This window comes from Canis aureus, chromosome 4, assembly GCF_053574225.1.
Source record: "Canis aureus isolate CA01 chromosome 4, VMU_Caureus_v.1.0, whole genome shotgun sequence".
Classification (NCBI taxonomy): Eukaryota; Metazoa; Chordata; class Mammalia; order Carnivora; family Canidae; genus Canis; species Canis aureus.
Window position 1 is genome coordinate 13,236,880 of NC_135614.1, and position 15,179 is coordinate 13,252,058.

Here is a 15,179-nt window from a genome sequence, read left to right on the forward strand (position 1 = left end):
ATTATCTCAAGGAACATGTAGTCAATTTTCTTATTCAAGAAGAAAAATTAACACACAGAATAGAAAGGCTCTGTTTGGTCTAGCTGTGTTGTAAAGTAGATAATGCCAAATTGAAGTTCATCATTTGTTATCCTCACCCAAGAAATGAAAGCATTAAAACTGGCTTAAAAATGCAATTGCTATAAATTCCTTTTTCATAGTAATTTTAATTATCAGCCATGTTAAGTATAATACTGGGTTTGAAGGAGACCACATTTCTATTTTTTGAAATAACAACTGCACTTGTTAGCAGTATATATTGCCAAGAAAGCTTCCTTATAACTGTCATTGTGCTGTTTTCCTACCTAAACAACACCAAACACAAGTAAAGGTTTCTAGTTAGATGAGCATCCTGACTTACAATTGTTGGAATAAGGGAAGGTGTTGACAAGATTTGCTTGATAATCCTGTATCGGTCATAAAGAGGCTTTATGAGGTTCTTGTCTTGCTTAGCTACCTGAAAAACATGAAATTAATTATTATTCCTTTCTTAGACAAGAATAAAAACATGTCAGTATTTTTAGCAGGCAAAAAAAAAACAGTTTTGAAGCCTCAAAATAAGGGATTAATAAATACTATAATGCAACAGTAATTAGAAAAAGGGAAATCACTTATAAGATACTGTTTAAAGTACATGCCAATATTTCTTAAAGGCTAGATAAAGTTTCTTAAAGGCTAGGTCCAAGCTTAGAAAGATGTTTTTAAAGCTTTCTGAAGGAACTCTAAATATGTAAATGGTAAGAAGCCTGTTATTTACTTCTTCATTCTTGAAAAACCAGTATGTGATTGAGACCTATCAATTTTTCTTTTGATACATGTATTTTATCTGGATTTTCATGATTATATTCACAAAATCAACCTAATTTAGTTCTTTATCACAATCAAGCTTGGAGTATATATTAGCTTACTGGCTAGCTCTGACAGTGTATTTTGGATACAACAACAACTTATTTGACTCAATTTCTTACCTACACAACAAGGAGGCTGGAATTACAAAGCTCCTCCCAACTAAAAAATTTCACAACCTCTTGGTCCAAGAATGTATTCTCCTAACTCTCTGCTGTATGATCCATCCCAAAGCACTATTTTTAACAGGTCACGTTGTGCATAAGAGTTTAAATAGCTTCCTATTTATCTATCAGTCCTCTACCTATCTACCCACCATCACATTTCCATCCAAAGTAACCAAACCTCTGCTTGCCTTGGTTTTCCTCCCTGCTATGTATCCTACATTAATTTGCTACTTATTTACTACGTACAATTTCCCTTTCACTCTGATCAGATGGCAGGAAGGGAGTAGCAGAAATAGCACATAGCATAATCATCCAAGTATCCTTTGTCAAAATACAAATACCTAAGTGTGCTGCCTGGTTCTCTGTCTTCCAGATCCCCCAGAAGGATTTTGAAGGAAAAGAACATGGCTTAAATAGGTGTTTTTTAAAAATTTCCTAGTTATTCACATGCTACCCTTGTCCCAGTTGAGAATCGTTCTGGCCCATATTTATGTCTCTCTATTCTGAACTTCTCTGTTTTATTATCTGGACCTTGATTATTTTCTGTGTTTCAGTTTTGTCTGCCCAAATGAATTAGAAATTTCTTGAGAACAAAGATTATATCACATTATTTTAAGAAATTTTCATAGTACCTTACATATCCCCTTCTCTGCTATAAATTTTTCAATCCAGGTTTATAAGCAAAGGTACCCTAATTTTTAACAATCTTCATGTAATTCCTCAGACTATACCATAAGGCTGTTTTGTTTTCAGTAGAAAGAAAGATCACTTGTTTCTGTAGAAGTATTTTAGATATTGGTTAAGTAACCCCAAGAGCCTTTCATTTACTGGCCCAATCATTCCTTAAATATTTTCTTGGTCATGATACATCTTACCATGAAAAAAAAAAATCCTTTCATGTATGCCATGGGATTTTAATAGGTAATAAAGAATATTCTCAGGCCAACTTCAGAAAACATTTAGGGTTTTTTTTTTTTTATTCAGTATCTCATTGGGACTTATATTCCATAGAAAGCACTTCAGAAAATGATGCATTTAACTGTTATAAAGCATCAGTTTGATTTTTGTGATTTTATTTTTAGTATATTCTCTGGATTCTAGAAAAGCTAAATTTATTCCTAAAAGAGAAAAAGAAAGTGACCCAAAAGCTTGTTAAAATGATGAATGCCATTGCAGAAAAGTATCTTCCACAGATGCCAGATGAAAATCAGCATCCATGTACAATGTAAGCACTCATCTTTCACTCTGATGAGTGCATGATTTTACTCTTAGAATTATTATCAAAGCAATCCTCAAAGAGACATGAGGGTTCAATGGCTACAAGTACAAGACATTGTCAAAAGTAATTCTGTAAGTGCTCATCCTCAAATAGGAAGACAGGCTGTCTGAACAAGGAGTGTTACTCATCAGCCTATATGCCAGGAGCAGTCTTCCACTCACAGACCTATAGAGAGAAGCTATGGAAGGCCAGCAAAGTCAATCTCCATGAAGGAAGATCAGTCAAGAGGTAGGCTCTGCTTGAATAGGTACCTCAAATCTAAGGGGGCAGACATACATTTCAACATGGCTATTCCTCAGCCATTTTCTCCTAAGAATCAGACTATTGTCCCCTCTATATTCAATGACTGTTTCTGAAATGCATCCTCCCTGCCTAGTTCTGCATATTGGTGACCTGTCCATGGTATGTCAGATGTATCTAACTTTTGATTTTTGTTTTATGAATGGGGGAACCAAAGACAATGTTGAGTAACCTGAAATAGCCAGAGAGAGAGAGAGAGATCCAGAGCATGAATGGGTTGTCAGATTTAAAGACAAAAGGAGAGAAGTTCCAAAGATACTTACTCTAACTTCCTTCTCCATTTTTTTATGGCATCATAAAGAGTGGAGAGTATAAAAGGGTGAGCAGGAGGGGACTGTGCATAGGACAGTTTGATATAATTTGTCAACAGCTTGATAACTTTGCCACAAAAAAATTTCTAGACCCTTACCTAGTAGGTTTTTTGAATCATCAACCTAGTAGGTTATTTGGAATAGTAGATCCCAAACAAGCTGGCAAGACAGAACTGCACTGAGTAGAAATCCCATGTATATTTCTTTCTAGGCCCTGGTAAGAAAGTTGTTTGGGGAAAAACTGCCATAACTTATATGCTTTTACCATCATGCTTGTTTTCCTTTCTCCCCATGGCATTAGTCCCATGTATTCCTTCACATTAAACCATCACATTTCATATTTGAAAAAATAAGCCCCATTACCAAGATCTCTCCTAAAGAGGGAAGTAAAAGAACATTCTCCTCTCTGAACAATGAGTGATGATGGGAATCAATTACTCTAGCTTTAGAGAGTCAAGTGTTACCAAGCCTTCCCTGTGTCTGGGCCTCCTCAGCCCCTCACCAAGTGAGACAGTATATAGGGAACACATCTGACTTTTGAACTAGCAAGTCAAACAATGTGGAAAATCAGTAATGAACATAGTCATACAAAGCAACTGCCAAAGAGAATGGCTTGGTAAATTTAAAAGATTTCTAAGCAGGAGACTGCAGATTAATATTGGCCTTGAAACCAGAGGACATGAGTTCAGACAATCAGCTTTAAAGCTTACCTATTTTTAACATGGAAAATTATTTAAGGTCGGAACCTTAGATCTTTAATATGCAGAAATAATACCGTTATATTGTATTGTTTTTATAAGTTAGCATATGTAAATGTCCCTGGCAAAGAGTCAGGTTATTTAAGCTACAAACCAGCTGATTTCAGGTTACTATCAATGTTGTACATTACTAAAAAAGGAATACCATGGTGCTATTAAATACATTTTAAAATAAAAGAATGTGACTATTTCTTTTGCAGAATATACAAAGTGAAAAGGAATAATTATATAATGTGTTATTTTTTGTTTTAAAAGAGGACAATTTAATAATGTATACTGATATTTTCTTGTATATACTTTATATAGAACCTCAAAAAGTACACATAACACACTAACAATAGTAACCTGCTTGAGGATGGGAGACTTCAGAGCTAGAGTGGGCAGATGGGGTGAGTCTTTTTAATGTGTAGCCTTTTACATTTTGTTTTAAACTATGTGAGGTAGTATCTATTAAGAAAATTATTTTTTTATTTTTTAAATGGAGAAGTAGGCAAAAGAATTTAATGGGATCTTCCTTTTGGTGCCCTTTACCTATAAGTTTCCCTCTCTTCGATATATAACAACACACTAATCACTGTATTTTCCTTTGATTTTAAAAAATAAAATGATTTTTTTAAATCTGCTTTCCTCCTCAAAGATGCTGCAGTTGGTAAAGGGCCAGAAGTAACTGCTGTTACTCATCCAGTTGGTAGTTTGTGCCATGCCCCTAACACCATCTACACTTCTCAGAAAGAGCAATAAAATGGGTATAATGTGCCAACACCAATTCAGTATTTTCAAAAGAAAAGGACATAAAAAAAAAAAAACACACCACAATCAGACCCAGGAGATGACACATTCACTTTCAGGGCTCAGTGGATAACCTGTGGCCCAGAAGTAAGTACCTCCAAAAATCATACATAAATAGAAGAGGAGGAAAATTGCTCTATAGCAGTACCTGGACTGACAAGGCAACGCTGTAAGATTTATCAGCTTTAGTACGGGCTCTGACCAAACACCAAATGCAAAAATTTCACAAAAGTCTCTTTGGAGAAGAAACAATTCTTCACCTTGGAAGTTTTAATATTTAATGTATTTTCAGCAGTAAAGCAAGGATCCCAGATGGAAATCATCTGTCAATTTGAGTTTAAAGAAATGGGACCTAATCAGATAATCTCAAACACTAATGAGCTCACCGAGGAGCCAGGAATAATATAGCTACTGTGAAAATTTGCAAACCTTCCTTGGTTTCTGCTATGATTTTTGGATTCTCCATTAGGAACCACCTAATAGCTAACTAGCCACATTAAGGTCTGCTATATTAAACTTCCCCAGGAACAATACTACAGCATTAGATACTGAGGGCCACATGTTCCCACTATGTTTTCTATTTAAAAGACCTAACCTTAAAGATTTTTTAAAAATTTATTAACTCTCAAGAGACAGAGTAAAAGTGAGAGAGAGTACAAGCAGGGAGACGGAGAAGCAGGCTCCCCACTGAGCAGGGAGCCCAATGTAGGACTCAATCTCAGGACCCGAGGATCATGATCTGAGCCAAAGGCAGATGCTTAACTGACTCAGCCACCCAGGTGTCCTTAAAGGGCTTAACTTTAACCTACTGCAGAAATACTAGCTTTATCTGAAGGGGCTTCTGACATTTATTAAACAATTCAACAGACACTTGATTTAAAATAATAGAAATAAATTGCTATTTAAGTGCAGATAACTTCCAAAGAACACAAACATGCTTCTCTGATCTGTAGACTCTCATGTGCTTGTGCCTATATTTGACTTAGATGCCTCAGTAGGGTGACCAACCATCTGTATCTTCCCAGGATGAAACTATTTGACATTTTCAGCATCCAGGAAAATTCAAGGAAACCAAGGATGGTTGGTCACAGTATTGCCCAAAGATCTCAAAATAAACATGTTCAAAACAGACCTTTTAAGTTTCTAGTCTCATCCCCAATCTGTTCCTCCTATAGTATTCCCCATCTCAGTAAATGGGCCCATTATCATCTTGGATTCTTGCTTTCCTTTACTCCCTACCACCCAATGATTCATCATATCCTTTTGATTCTACATCCAAAATATAGCACATAGCAATCAGATCTTTTAGATGTAAATCACACTGTGTCACTTTCCTGTTTTCAACCACTCAACAGCTTTCCAATACTTTCTACTACCCTAAAAGGTACTGTGTCAAGGCCCCCAATATATCTTTCTGACTTCATCTCATACCATCCTGTGCTCTAGCCCTCAAACCCAAGAATTCCAAGTACATGCAAGCTCTTCCGTCAAGGTCTTCATATTTGCATTTCCATCTGCCAAAAATGCTTTTTGTTGCTCTCTTGACCTGTAGATTCTTCTTAATGAAGAATTTAATGTGTCACCTATTGGCCTTCCTAATCACCCTATACAAATAGAAACCATACCCATTATTTTCTATAATAGTATCTGTTTAATTCTTTGCACAGTACTTATGAGAATTTCTAATAATTTTATTTATTGAGCTGTTTGTTATTGTATCCCATTCCCAGAAGCACATGAGCTCTGTGAGGGCAGAAATCCCCATAACTTCTCTATTGTATTATATCCAGGATGTATAACATACTTTACAACATGTAATAGGCACTCGAATATCTTTGCAAATGAATGATTGCCCACCAGTCCATGGAATCTTCCTTATTGTCACAATAATTATGTAAGTAAGGGGATCCCTGGGTGGCGCAGCGGTTTGGCGCCTGCCTTTGGCCCGGGGCGCGACCTGGAGACCCAGGATCGAATCCCACATCGGGCTCCCTGCATGGAGCCTGCTCCTCCCTCTGCCTGTGTCTCTGCCTCTCTGTCTCTCTCTGTGTGACTATCATGAATAAATAAATAAAATCTAAAAAAAAAAATTATGTAAGTAGGTACTGTCTGTATTTTATAGATAAGGAAACTGAATCTCAATTAGTTTACTTGCTAAGTGTACATGACTAGAAAGTGGCTGTTGAGCACTGCTCTAAATCTACTATACCAATCCTAAGTCATTCTTCACTGCACTAATCAAGTAGAACATAGAATTAGGACTTCGGTGCTAACCAACCTTATTTTATAGATGTGACTAAGGTAACTAGAAAATACAAGAAAGACCATCAGAAGCACTAAAAGATGGAAAAACCACAGGTGTGTGTGTGTGTGTGTGTGTGTGTGTGTGTGTTACCCACTTATCCACTGGCTATCACAAAAATCTAGAATCTATGGTGGGGAGGGAATGGGTTGGCCAAGTAGATGAAAACCTATTCACTTCTCACAACATATAATTGACTATTTTTAATTATAAACATATTTCATAAAAAAATAGAGGTGGCCAAAGGCCTATTTCTGATTGTAGATCACAAGTCTCTATGTAAAAGACAAGTCCAGGAATATATGGTGAGCCTTTGGGGATTTAGTGTATGTTGCCATCTTATGATTAAGACTAGATAATGTGCAATAGAACAGGTAAAGGCAGCATTCTCCTCAAGAAGACTTGCTTTCAAAGTTAGATATGCTAGTTCATTCATCTGTCCATTCACTCAGCAAACATTTTCTCAATACCACTATGTACAGACAGTGTAGGATCATGAGCTACAAACAGCTCTTCTAACTCGAAGAGGTCTAAAGTATCAAATGAGAGACAGGAAATGTCATACAGCATAATTAGAGCTATGATAGGAGAGCTACAACTCTTATTCAAGAAATTAAAGGCAACCAATCCACTTTTAGAGTTGAAAAAGAAAGACTACAAAAGAGGTGTCTGGGTGGCCCAGTCAGTTAGGCGTCTGCCTTTGGCTCAGGTCATGATCTCATGGTCCTGGAATTAAACCCCACATCAGGCTCCTTGCCCAGTGGGGAATCTGCTTTACCCTCTGCCCCTCTCCCTGATCATGCTCTCTGGCGCTCTCTCCCTCTCTCTCTCTTTCTCATAAATAAATAAAATCTTAAAAAAAAAAGACTACAAGGAAGGTACTCTGGCATAAGTGAAATGTAAACATAACTGTACAGGATGAGGAGGCACTAACCATATAAATACTACTTGCTTTCATTATCTTCTTTGTAAAATACAATAAATATCTTCTTCAAGCTCTAGGCTCATATATCCAAAATCCTAATTGACAACCCTACCTGAATGTCTGAATCTTATTACCTAACACTCTTCGAAAAAGGCTACTTTTCTATTCTTATTACATAAGATACTAAACCATTTTCCTTACTATGTATACCTCATCCTGGCTTCATTATATTTTTAATAAAACTGGTGAAATGGGATCGTGATACTAATCTTGGGTTGATTTGCTAACTTATTGGGGGAAGTAGAGGAGGGATATGACATACCCTAATATCTTTGCCATTTGCTTCCCACCAACATAGAATACTATTAACTTCTAGAATGACATCCTGGAATTAAGTGGCAACACCCTTGGTCATGGCCAATACCTTACTAATAATTCACCTGACTGAAATTTCAGAGCCAGTCTCCTAAAGATGGTAATGTGGTGCCAAGTGCTCTTATAAATTGGTCAAACTCATAATCTCACTGGCACTGTATTGAGTGTTGGGGCCAAGGCAGATATGGTAAGGTACCTTAGAATCCTCCTGAGCAGGAAGCTGCTCTCTCTTCTCCTTCAGGCATGTCAACACAGCATCTGGAGTCTCCTCTCCAGAGGAGCATGGCTCAGGGCCCACAGCTTCTGGCTTCCCATTCTCTCTGGCGACTGCAGGTTGCTCATAGGACAGGTTTCTAGGTGGGCCTTTGGGGGCACTTCCTTGTTCTTCTGAGAGCTTCAGCTTTAGTTCTAAGAGAAATGCCATGAGTTACCATGAACAACAACTCACTGGGCTTAAGAGTAGAGAGCCCTTCAGAAATTCCAATCACTGATATGAAGTCAGTAGAAATGGATGGTATTGCTGATGGCTTTCCATGGCAAGGGGAGCCCTAAAACCAGAACCAACAGCATTAACTCCCAATCAGATGTAGAAACAAAGGGCTCTAGAGGCTGGAATCTCATGTAAATGGAGTAACTAATGTATAGGAGTAACTCAGTGGTTTAGATTTCAGAGGATGAGTTCTAGAGGAAGACCAGTGGTACTGCCCCAAAGATTTCACCCATTACCCACCATACATCTAGAATTCTACACACAAAGGTTCATTTACTTGAGTTTGGAAGTTTTGTGCCATTATGATCCCCTAGTGTATATAAATGCAAGCACTTCTGTAAGGCATTACACATGCAGACATCTGAGGAAATGCAGGAGGGATGGGAAAGGGGAGATGGGAGTGCCAGTCCCAACTTAACAGATTTCATAATTATGTTTAATGTTATCTTCTAACAGGAATGACCAGGAATGACCATTATTTCAATGTGGTTTTATATAAGCCTACATAGTTAAAAATAAAAAAGCCACCTGGGACATGTCAGGAAATTACATTTCAGAAAATGCTAAGAGACTGATCATTTCAACATGGCCATTTGTATTGATTTCTCAATTACATAGCTCATTTTCTTTGTTTGATGTTTGTTTTTTAGTTAGACCCTGCTGTGTTTAAATACTGCATATTTTATAAACCTGTGACATCATTACAGTTTAATAGCACTGAATTAATATTCCCTTTCAGTTTCTTATTGCCACCCTTTTAGAAATTTGGAAAAATTCCCACATCTCTAAGTTTTGAAATAAGAATGTGGAGAAAGGAAGAAAATAAATTTTATGGGTAAATATCATAGTATTTTTAAATGAATTTTAGAGTTAATTAATACTCAGATCACCATCTCCAGAGAAATACAGAAAAAGAATACTGGATTAGGAGGTAGGAGAACTGAATTTTACACCTACTACTTCCCAGCTAAGTAACTTGTCACTATCTCTGGACATAAATGTCTGCATCTGTGCAATGGGGTATGCAGAGTAAATGATTGCTCAGGCCTTTAATATCCAAGAATCTAGTAACCCAGGGAAGGTAATACTCCACATGTTGAAATGTTTCTGGCACTGAAGTGAATCATTCCACTTCAGACTCTGGAGTTCCTCAGTCTCTTTATAAGGAGAATTATTAGATGGGGCCAAATAATGAAGGAGACCGAAGACTCTTTATTTCAAAATGAAGCCTCCAATCTAGGTGAGAGGCAAGGTGAAAGGGGGCATAAGTGGAAAAGAATAAAAAGTGCCTGGAAGCACATTAGCAATATTTTAACTGCTTCCTTTCTGGGCAAAGAAACCTTTGACTGGCCCTTACCTTTGAGTTGTTTACGACCTTTAGCCAAATCATTCATCCATTTCAGGACTTCAGGATTAGAAGTCTTGTCACCATGTGAAGGCTACAAGGAGGGGAAAGTGTGGGTAGGAGGGAGGTAGAGAGGAAAAGAAAAAGAAAAAAGGAAAAACATTTTTAAATAGCTGAGACACACAAAGGTAGTTCAGAAACATATAAACCTGGAGAGTCAGATGTGACAATTCCAGCTGTAGAGTTCCTTCTGAAAAATAAGAGCAAACATTCTTGACCTCCTCCACACTTTCATTCTTGTCATGGAAGGGCATTGTATCTAAACATGCCCAGTTACTCAACACTTTTCACATAGCCCTAACCACACCAGAGTCTCCTACAGTCTAACAGTCAGTCATCCCACACTTGGTTGCCTGGCCATTCTTCATATCAGTATAGACAGCTACACTAATATGAATCAGTGCTTACTACCTCGCCTGTGCTCACACACATAGTTTATGACCACAACATATCTGGGTTATACTGACAATCTGGAAGATTTAGCTCCTATCAGTTATTTCCATGAAACTGGAGAAAGGAGACACCAGTATCTCTAAAACCTGACAGCAGTCTGAGAAGTTAGTACTTCAGGGGGATACCCAGATTTCTAACCATCTTACTGTCTATAGACTGAGTATCCTACTGGGCTAGCATTAAAGTAAAACTTAATCGTATGTGTGTGACCTTGGGCAAATTACTTAGCTTCAGCTTCATCTACCAGATGAGGATTATAACAGCATCTCCATAGAATTACTGTGAGGGGTAAATTAGTTGATATATATATAAAATAGTGAAATCAGTTACTGGCATATGCTACACCCTACAGGTGTGTTAACTAGAATTACAAATACTATTACTGGCAGTGGTGATGGTAGTAGTGTTACTACCAGACTCACAGGAATTCTGGATAAGTCTTCACCAACAAACATATATGTAGGGGTTGTATATCTTACCAAGTAGTTAATAGAACTTGGAGGTGGCAATAGGAACATATATTTTATTCTGGAAAGACATAAATCCATTAAAACAAATCATTCACTTTGATTTCTGGATTTTTTTCTCAGAACATAAAAGTGGATTTTCCACAGGGAAGAGAAACAAAGAAAGAAGGGTGGCCAAACATATTTAGCCTACACCCCCATAGGTCAGTAAGATCTTTCTTAAATAAATCAAAGCCACCTTGTTAACCTCAATGCAGGCTCAAGAAGATTAATAGTTACTCTGAATTGTGTATACACAGGACTATATAGGAATGTTCAAGATGCCTTGATCATAATTATAATATCACCAGGAATGTGTACATTTGATAGCGGCTAAGTCTAGGGGCTCTGCCATATGTTTTTTTAAGGATCCACTAAGTCCATGTAACATCAGAAAGTTGTTGGTGAGAGATGCATCGAGAGAGAAGTATATCCCTCCTAGGTTCAAAGGAAAAAACAGTGCTTGCATGACATGGTCATCAAAAGTACATGGGATTAGGGGTACTTGGGTGGCTTATTGATTGGGTGTCTGACTCTTGATTTTGGCTCCGGTCATGATCTTATGGTCCTGAGATCGGGCCCAGTATCAAGCTTCATACTCAGCGTGAGAGTGTCTCTTTCCCTCTCTCTTTTTATCCCTCCTCCTCCAGCTTACACATGTACTCTTTATTAAAAAAATGTACATGAGGGATCCCTGGGTGGCGCAGCGGTTTGGCGCCTGCCTTTGGCCCAGGGCGTGATCCTGGCAGACCCAGGATCGAAACCCACATCGGGCTCCCGGTGCATGGAGCCTGCTTCTCCCTCTGCCTGTATCTCTGCCTCTCTCTGTGTGTGACTATCATAAATAAATAAAAAATTTTTAAAAATGTACATGAGATTAAATATATTAATTGTGAAACACAAGGCATGGTTCCATCACTTCTAGAGTGATGTAAAAAACATACATTTAAAAATCAAGGTGATAAAAAGAAGACTGAAGGAAAATAACAGTGGTTATTTCCTAGTGTTGCTCAAATGGGATAGTATGGATGTTTCCCTGAGTGAAGCCCTGGTTTCAGTACCACGGACAGTGGCACAAGGACACACCTCCTCTATCCAGGATGGACTAGAATGATGCACTGTACCACTTCCCTAATATATAGTTTATAGTGCTGGCTTTGGGTAACAGTCTGATTGTATAGACCGCCAATATTTTACATTTGGTTTCTAAAAATCCTCACAGAATTCTCCACTTTGATCTGAAAACACATCTTGTTCATCTGGAGCACATCTTTCTCATTGGATATGCTCTATACAGTTCCATCTTTTAAAACAATGTTGAAAAAATAAATAAATAAATAAAACAATGTTGAGAACAAGAACAAAAACCTAAAACACCAGCTACACCAAGGACCACCAGCTTTCATTACCACAAATGGACTCAGGAAAAATTTTAGGCTGATTTTTTTCTGACAAAATATTTTAAAGCTTGAAATCATCTTCTGAAATGAATTTTTTATATCTCTACTCTCGGAGAAGCTTTCAAAAGAGGTTAAATAAGCTCACAAGGTGACAGCTTTCAAACTACATGAAAGTTTTCATATACAAGCTGTGGATCTTCAAGCCTCCTAACTTCTAAACTGAAATATTCCAGTTTAATAGACTCCAAGAAGATATAAACCCCCAAATTACAAACTCAGAAAGATAAAGTAACAAGTCCAAAGTCACAAAGTTCCTATTTAGCTGTATTTTGTTCAGTGCAATTAAAATGGGACCTCCAAAGCACATGACTGAGGGTACCACTGGATCAGATTTATGGTCTGTCAAAGACAGTTCAAAAGACACATTAGAAAGAATTCTGGATTAGGAATGAAAAGGCTTGAGTTGTCTTAGCTAGGTCAATTCTTCACTGTGTCATCTTGGGGAAGTTACTTCCCTTCTTTAAGCTTCAGTCCCTCCAATGGTCAAATGAAAATGAAGACTGACTGATCCCTTTAATTTTAACATTCTCTAATTTCACAAACAGTGGACATCTGGCTGAAACAGCCTCTTCTAACTCCATTAGTCTAACTATAGTTAAATTAAAATCGTAGGGAATAAATATGGTTTTGGATAGGAATGTACAATGGTCATATTCAACAGAGAAGAGATATGTGTTGTGCCAAGGCACTGGACTAACACCGAGGCTCAGCAAGAGCTCAAACTAAAACATTAGCTGTGGTGCTATTAATTCCACAACCAGCCCACCAGGAAGGAAATCCTTACACACAGCAACCAATTAAAAGTCCACTGCAAAAAAAAAAAAAAAAAAAAGTCCACTGCCATGTCAAACCTCTAACCACAGCCTAGCACCCTGACAGGAAAGGTGAAGGGAAGCCCTGTTCCCTGAGACATGGAAGGTTCTGGTTACACCAGAGATGTCTATACACACAGAGGCAGTGGTGACCATGAGGCCTTCCTCTATTGCTCCCAAATTCATCCACCAGCATTTGTGAATGTTTAAATGTGTTGTTTCGCCATGCATTTGCTTGAAAACTTCTCTAGACAAATTTATCCTGGCAGGAGGTGCCAGGAGAAATTCTTTTCCAAAATAAGCAGCCTGTTGGGTGGATGCTATAGGTAAGAGAAGTAGTCTAGGGTCTGTGGCTGTAGGTAGGAAAATTTAGTAAAGAATGTATACAATTCTTCTTCATTTTTGGACAAGCAGAGGCTGTATGGGATTGCATGGTCAAATATCATTCAAACAGATTAAAAAGTTAATGATGCCTAGGTCCACTTACTTACTTTGTGCCAAACACTAAAATAAACATTTTATATGCATCCCCTCATTTAATACTCACTAGTAATATTAACTCCACTATGCAGATGGATGAACTGAGACTCAGAAAGATAAAGTAACAAGTCCAAAGTCACAAAGTCCCTAACGAGCTGTGTCAGATTCAAATCCAGATCAGCTTCATTTAAAGATTGCCAGGTAATAACTATTAGCAGGCCCTGGGAATGGAGCCCCTAGCTGTTACTCTACTGTTTCCAATGTGAGGATATAACAGATCCAATAATATTCCAGCAGTAAATAGAAAATCAGCTTCTCTCAAGATATCTAAAACTTTAAAAAATGTGGGCACTAACAAGTTTTACTTCTAGTCCACCATTGCAAAACCTACTCATCTTTAATCTACCACCCTCAATCTGAGCAGATAGAGCACGACTACCCCAGGCAGGTTACAAGTCTTTTCTTGGCTTCAGTTTCCTTATCTATAAAATAAAAGCTGTACTCATTATGTGTAGAGTTCCTTCCTATTCTAAAGAGGTAAAAGACAGTAAGTAGCTGTCACTCCCTGACTTTAAAGAAGAAAAGAATCTTCAACACCCTAAGGTGGTCTTGAAAAGCAGTCTTATTTTTTTTTATTGTGCAAAGCTAAAAAAAAAAATCATTCCTTATACCCCTCTTTTAGTGAGTTTGAATCCAGTGTGGGAAATAGGATAGGATAGGATAGGAAGAACGGAAGAGTGGAATATCACCCACTCTCACCTCCCTCTCCAGATCTTATCCCACTCACCGGGATGTGCCAATTGCCTCTGTACCAAGTGCTTAGTAAGCCTTTAAATATTTCAAGATGTATGAGACATTATTCCCTGTTCTCTTTTATTCTGATAACAAGCTGTCTGGGCCCTCTGCCAAAGACCCAATATCTTTGTGCAGTTCTATAGAATATGATTTTTGTCTATGCCATGGTCACCATTAAGGAAAATAAATAAAACTAGCATTGGCAATGAGGACACCTACCTCTCTACTGCTTCTCATATAATAAAAGAAAAGGTTCATCATTACAACACTGCAGCACCAGCATGAAGAGGCTGGTGTCTCTCTGACAGGAAAGGATGGACTGGGGTTTGTTGTTATGAGTGGCCTAAACAAATGTCACTTGATAGGTCCTCATCTACCAACCAGAGGTACTCTTATGTCAAAGAAGGTGCACTCTCTCTCTCTCTCTCTCTCTGCCCCTCATTCTGTTCTACAATTAGAGATTCTGACCTTTGGGTCCTTAATAGGTTCTTACAAAACTATAAATGGTAAAAGGTTAAAGAAAAAAAATAAGATCATAATTCAAAAGCTATCCAAATTTCAGTCCTAGAAACATTAGTGATAGTTGTGCTCCTGGGGGTGGGGGGGGGGGAGGATCAATAATCAAATCAGTTTGGAAACAAGAGTTATAATCCATTACTAGGAAATATCTTAACAGGGTCCAATTAC

At 37.8% G+C, this 15,179-nt stretch overlaps 1 protein-coding gene across 8 annotated transcripts in view; it reads right to left on the reverse strand.

Annotated features, from left to right (window-relative positions):
• FAM13C (family with sequence similarity 13 member C) overlaps window positions 1-15,179 on the reverse strand; it is a 250,838-nt gene that overhangs the window by 7,797 nt on the left and 227,862 nt on the right. For all 8 annotated transcript variants that reach the window (XM_077894598.1, XM_077894597.1, XM_077894596.1 and 5 more), the window contains 3 exons: window positions 9,939-10,020; window positions 8,288-8,499; window positions 401-496 (listed from right to left, as the gene is read on the reverse strand). In XM_077894598.1, coding sequence (XP_077750724.1) covers window positions 401-496; window positions 8,288-8,499; window positions 9,939-10,020 — 390 coding nt within the window. The remainder of the gene's footprint in view (window positions 1-400; window positions 497-8,287; window positions 8,500-9,938; window positions 10,021-15,179) is intronic.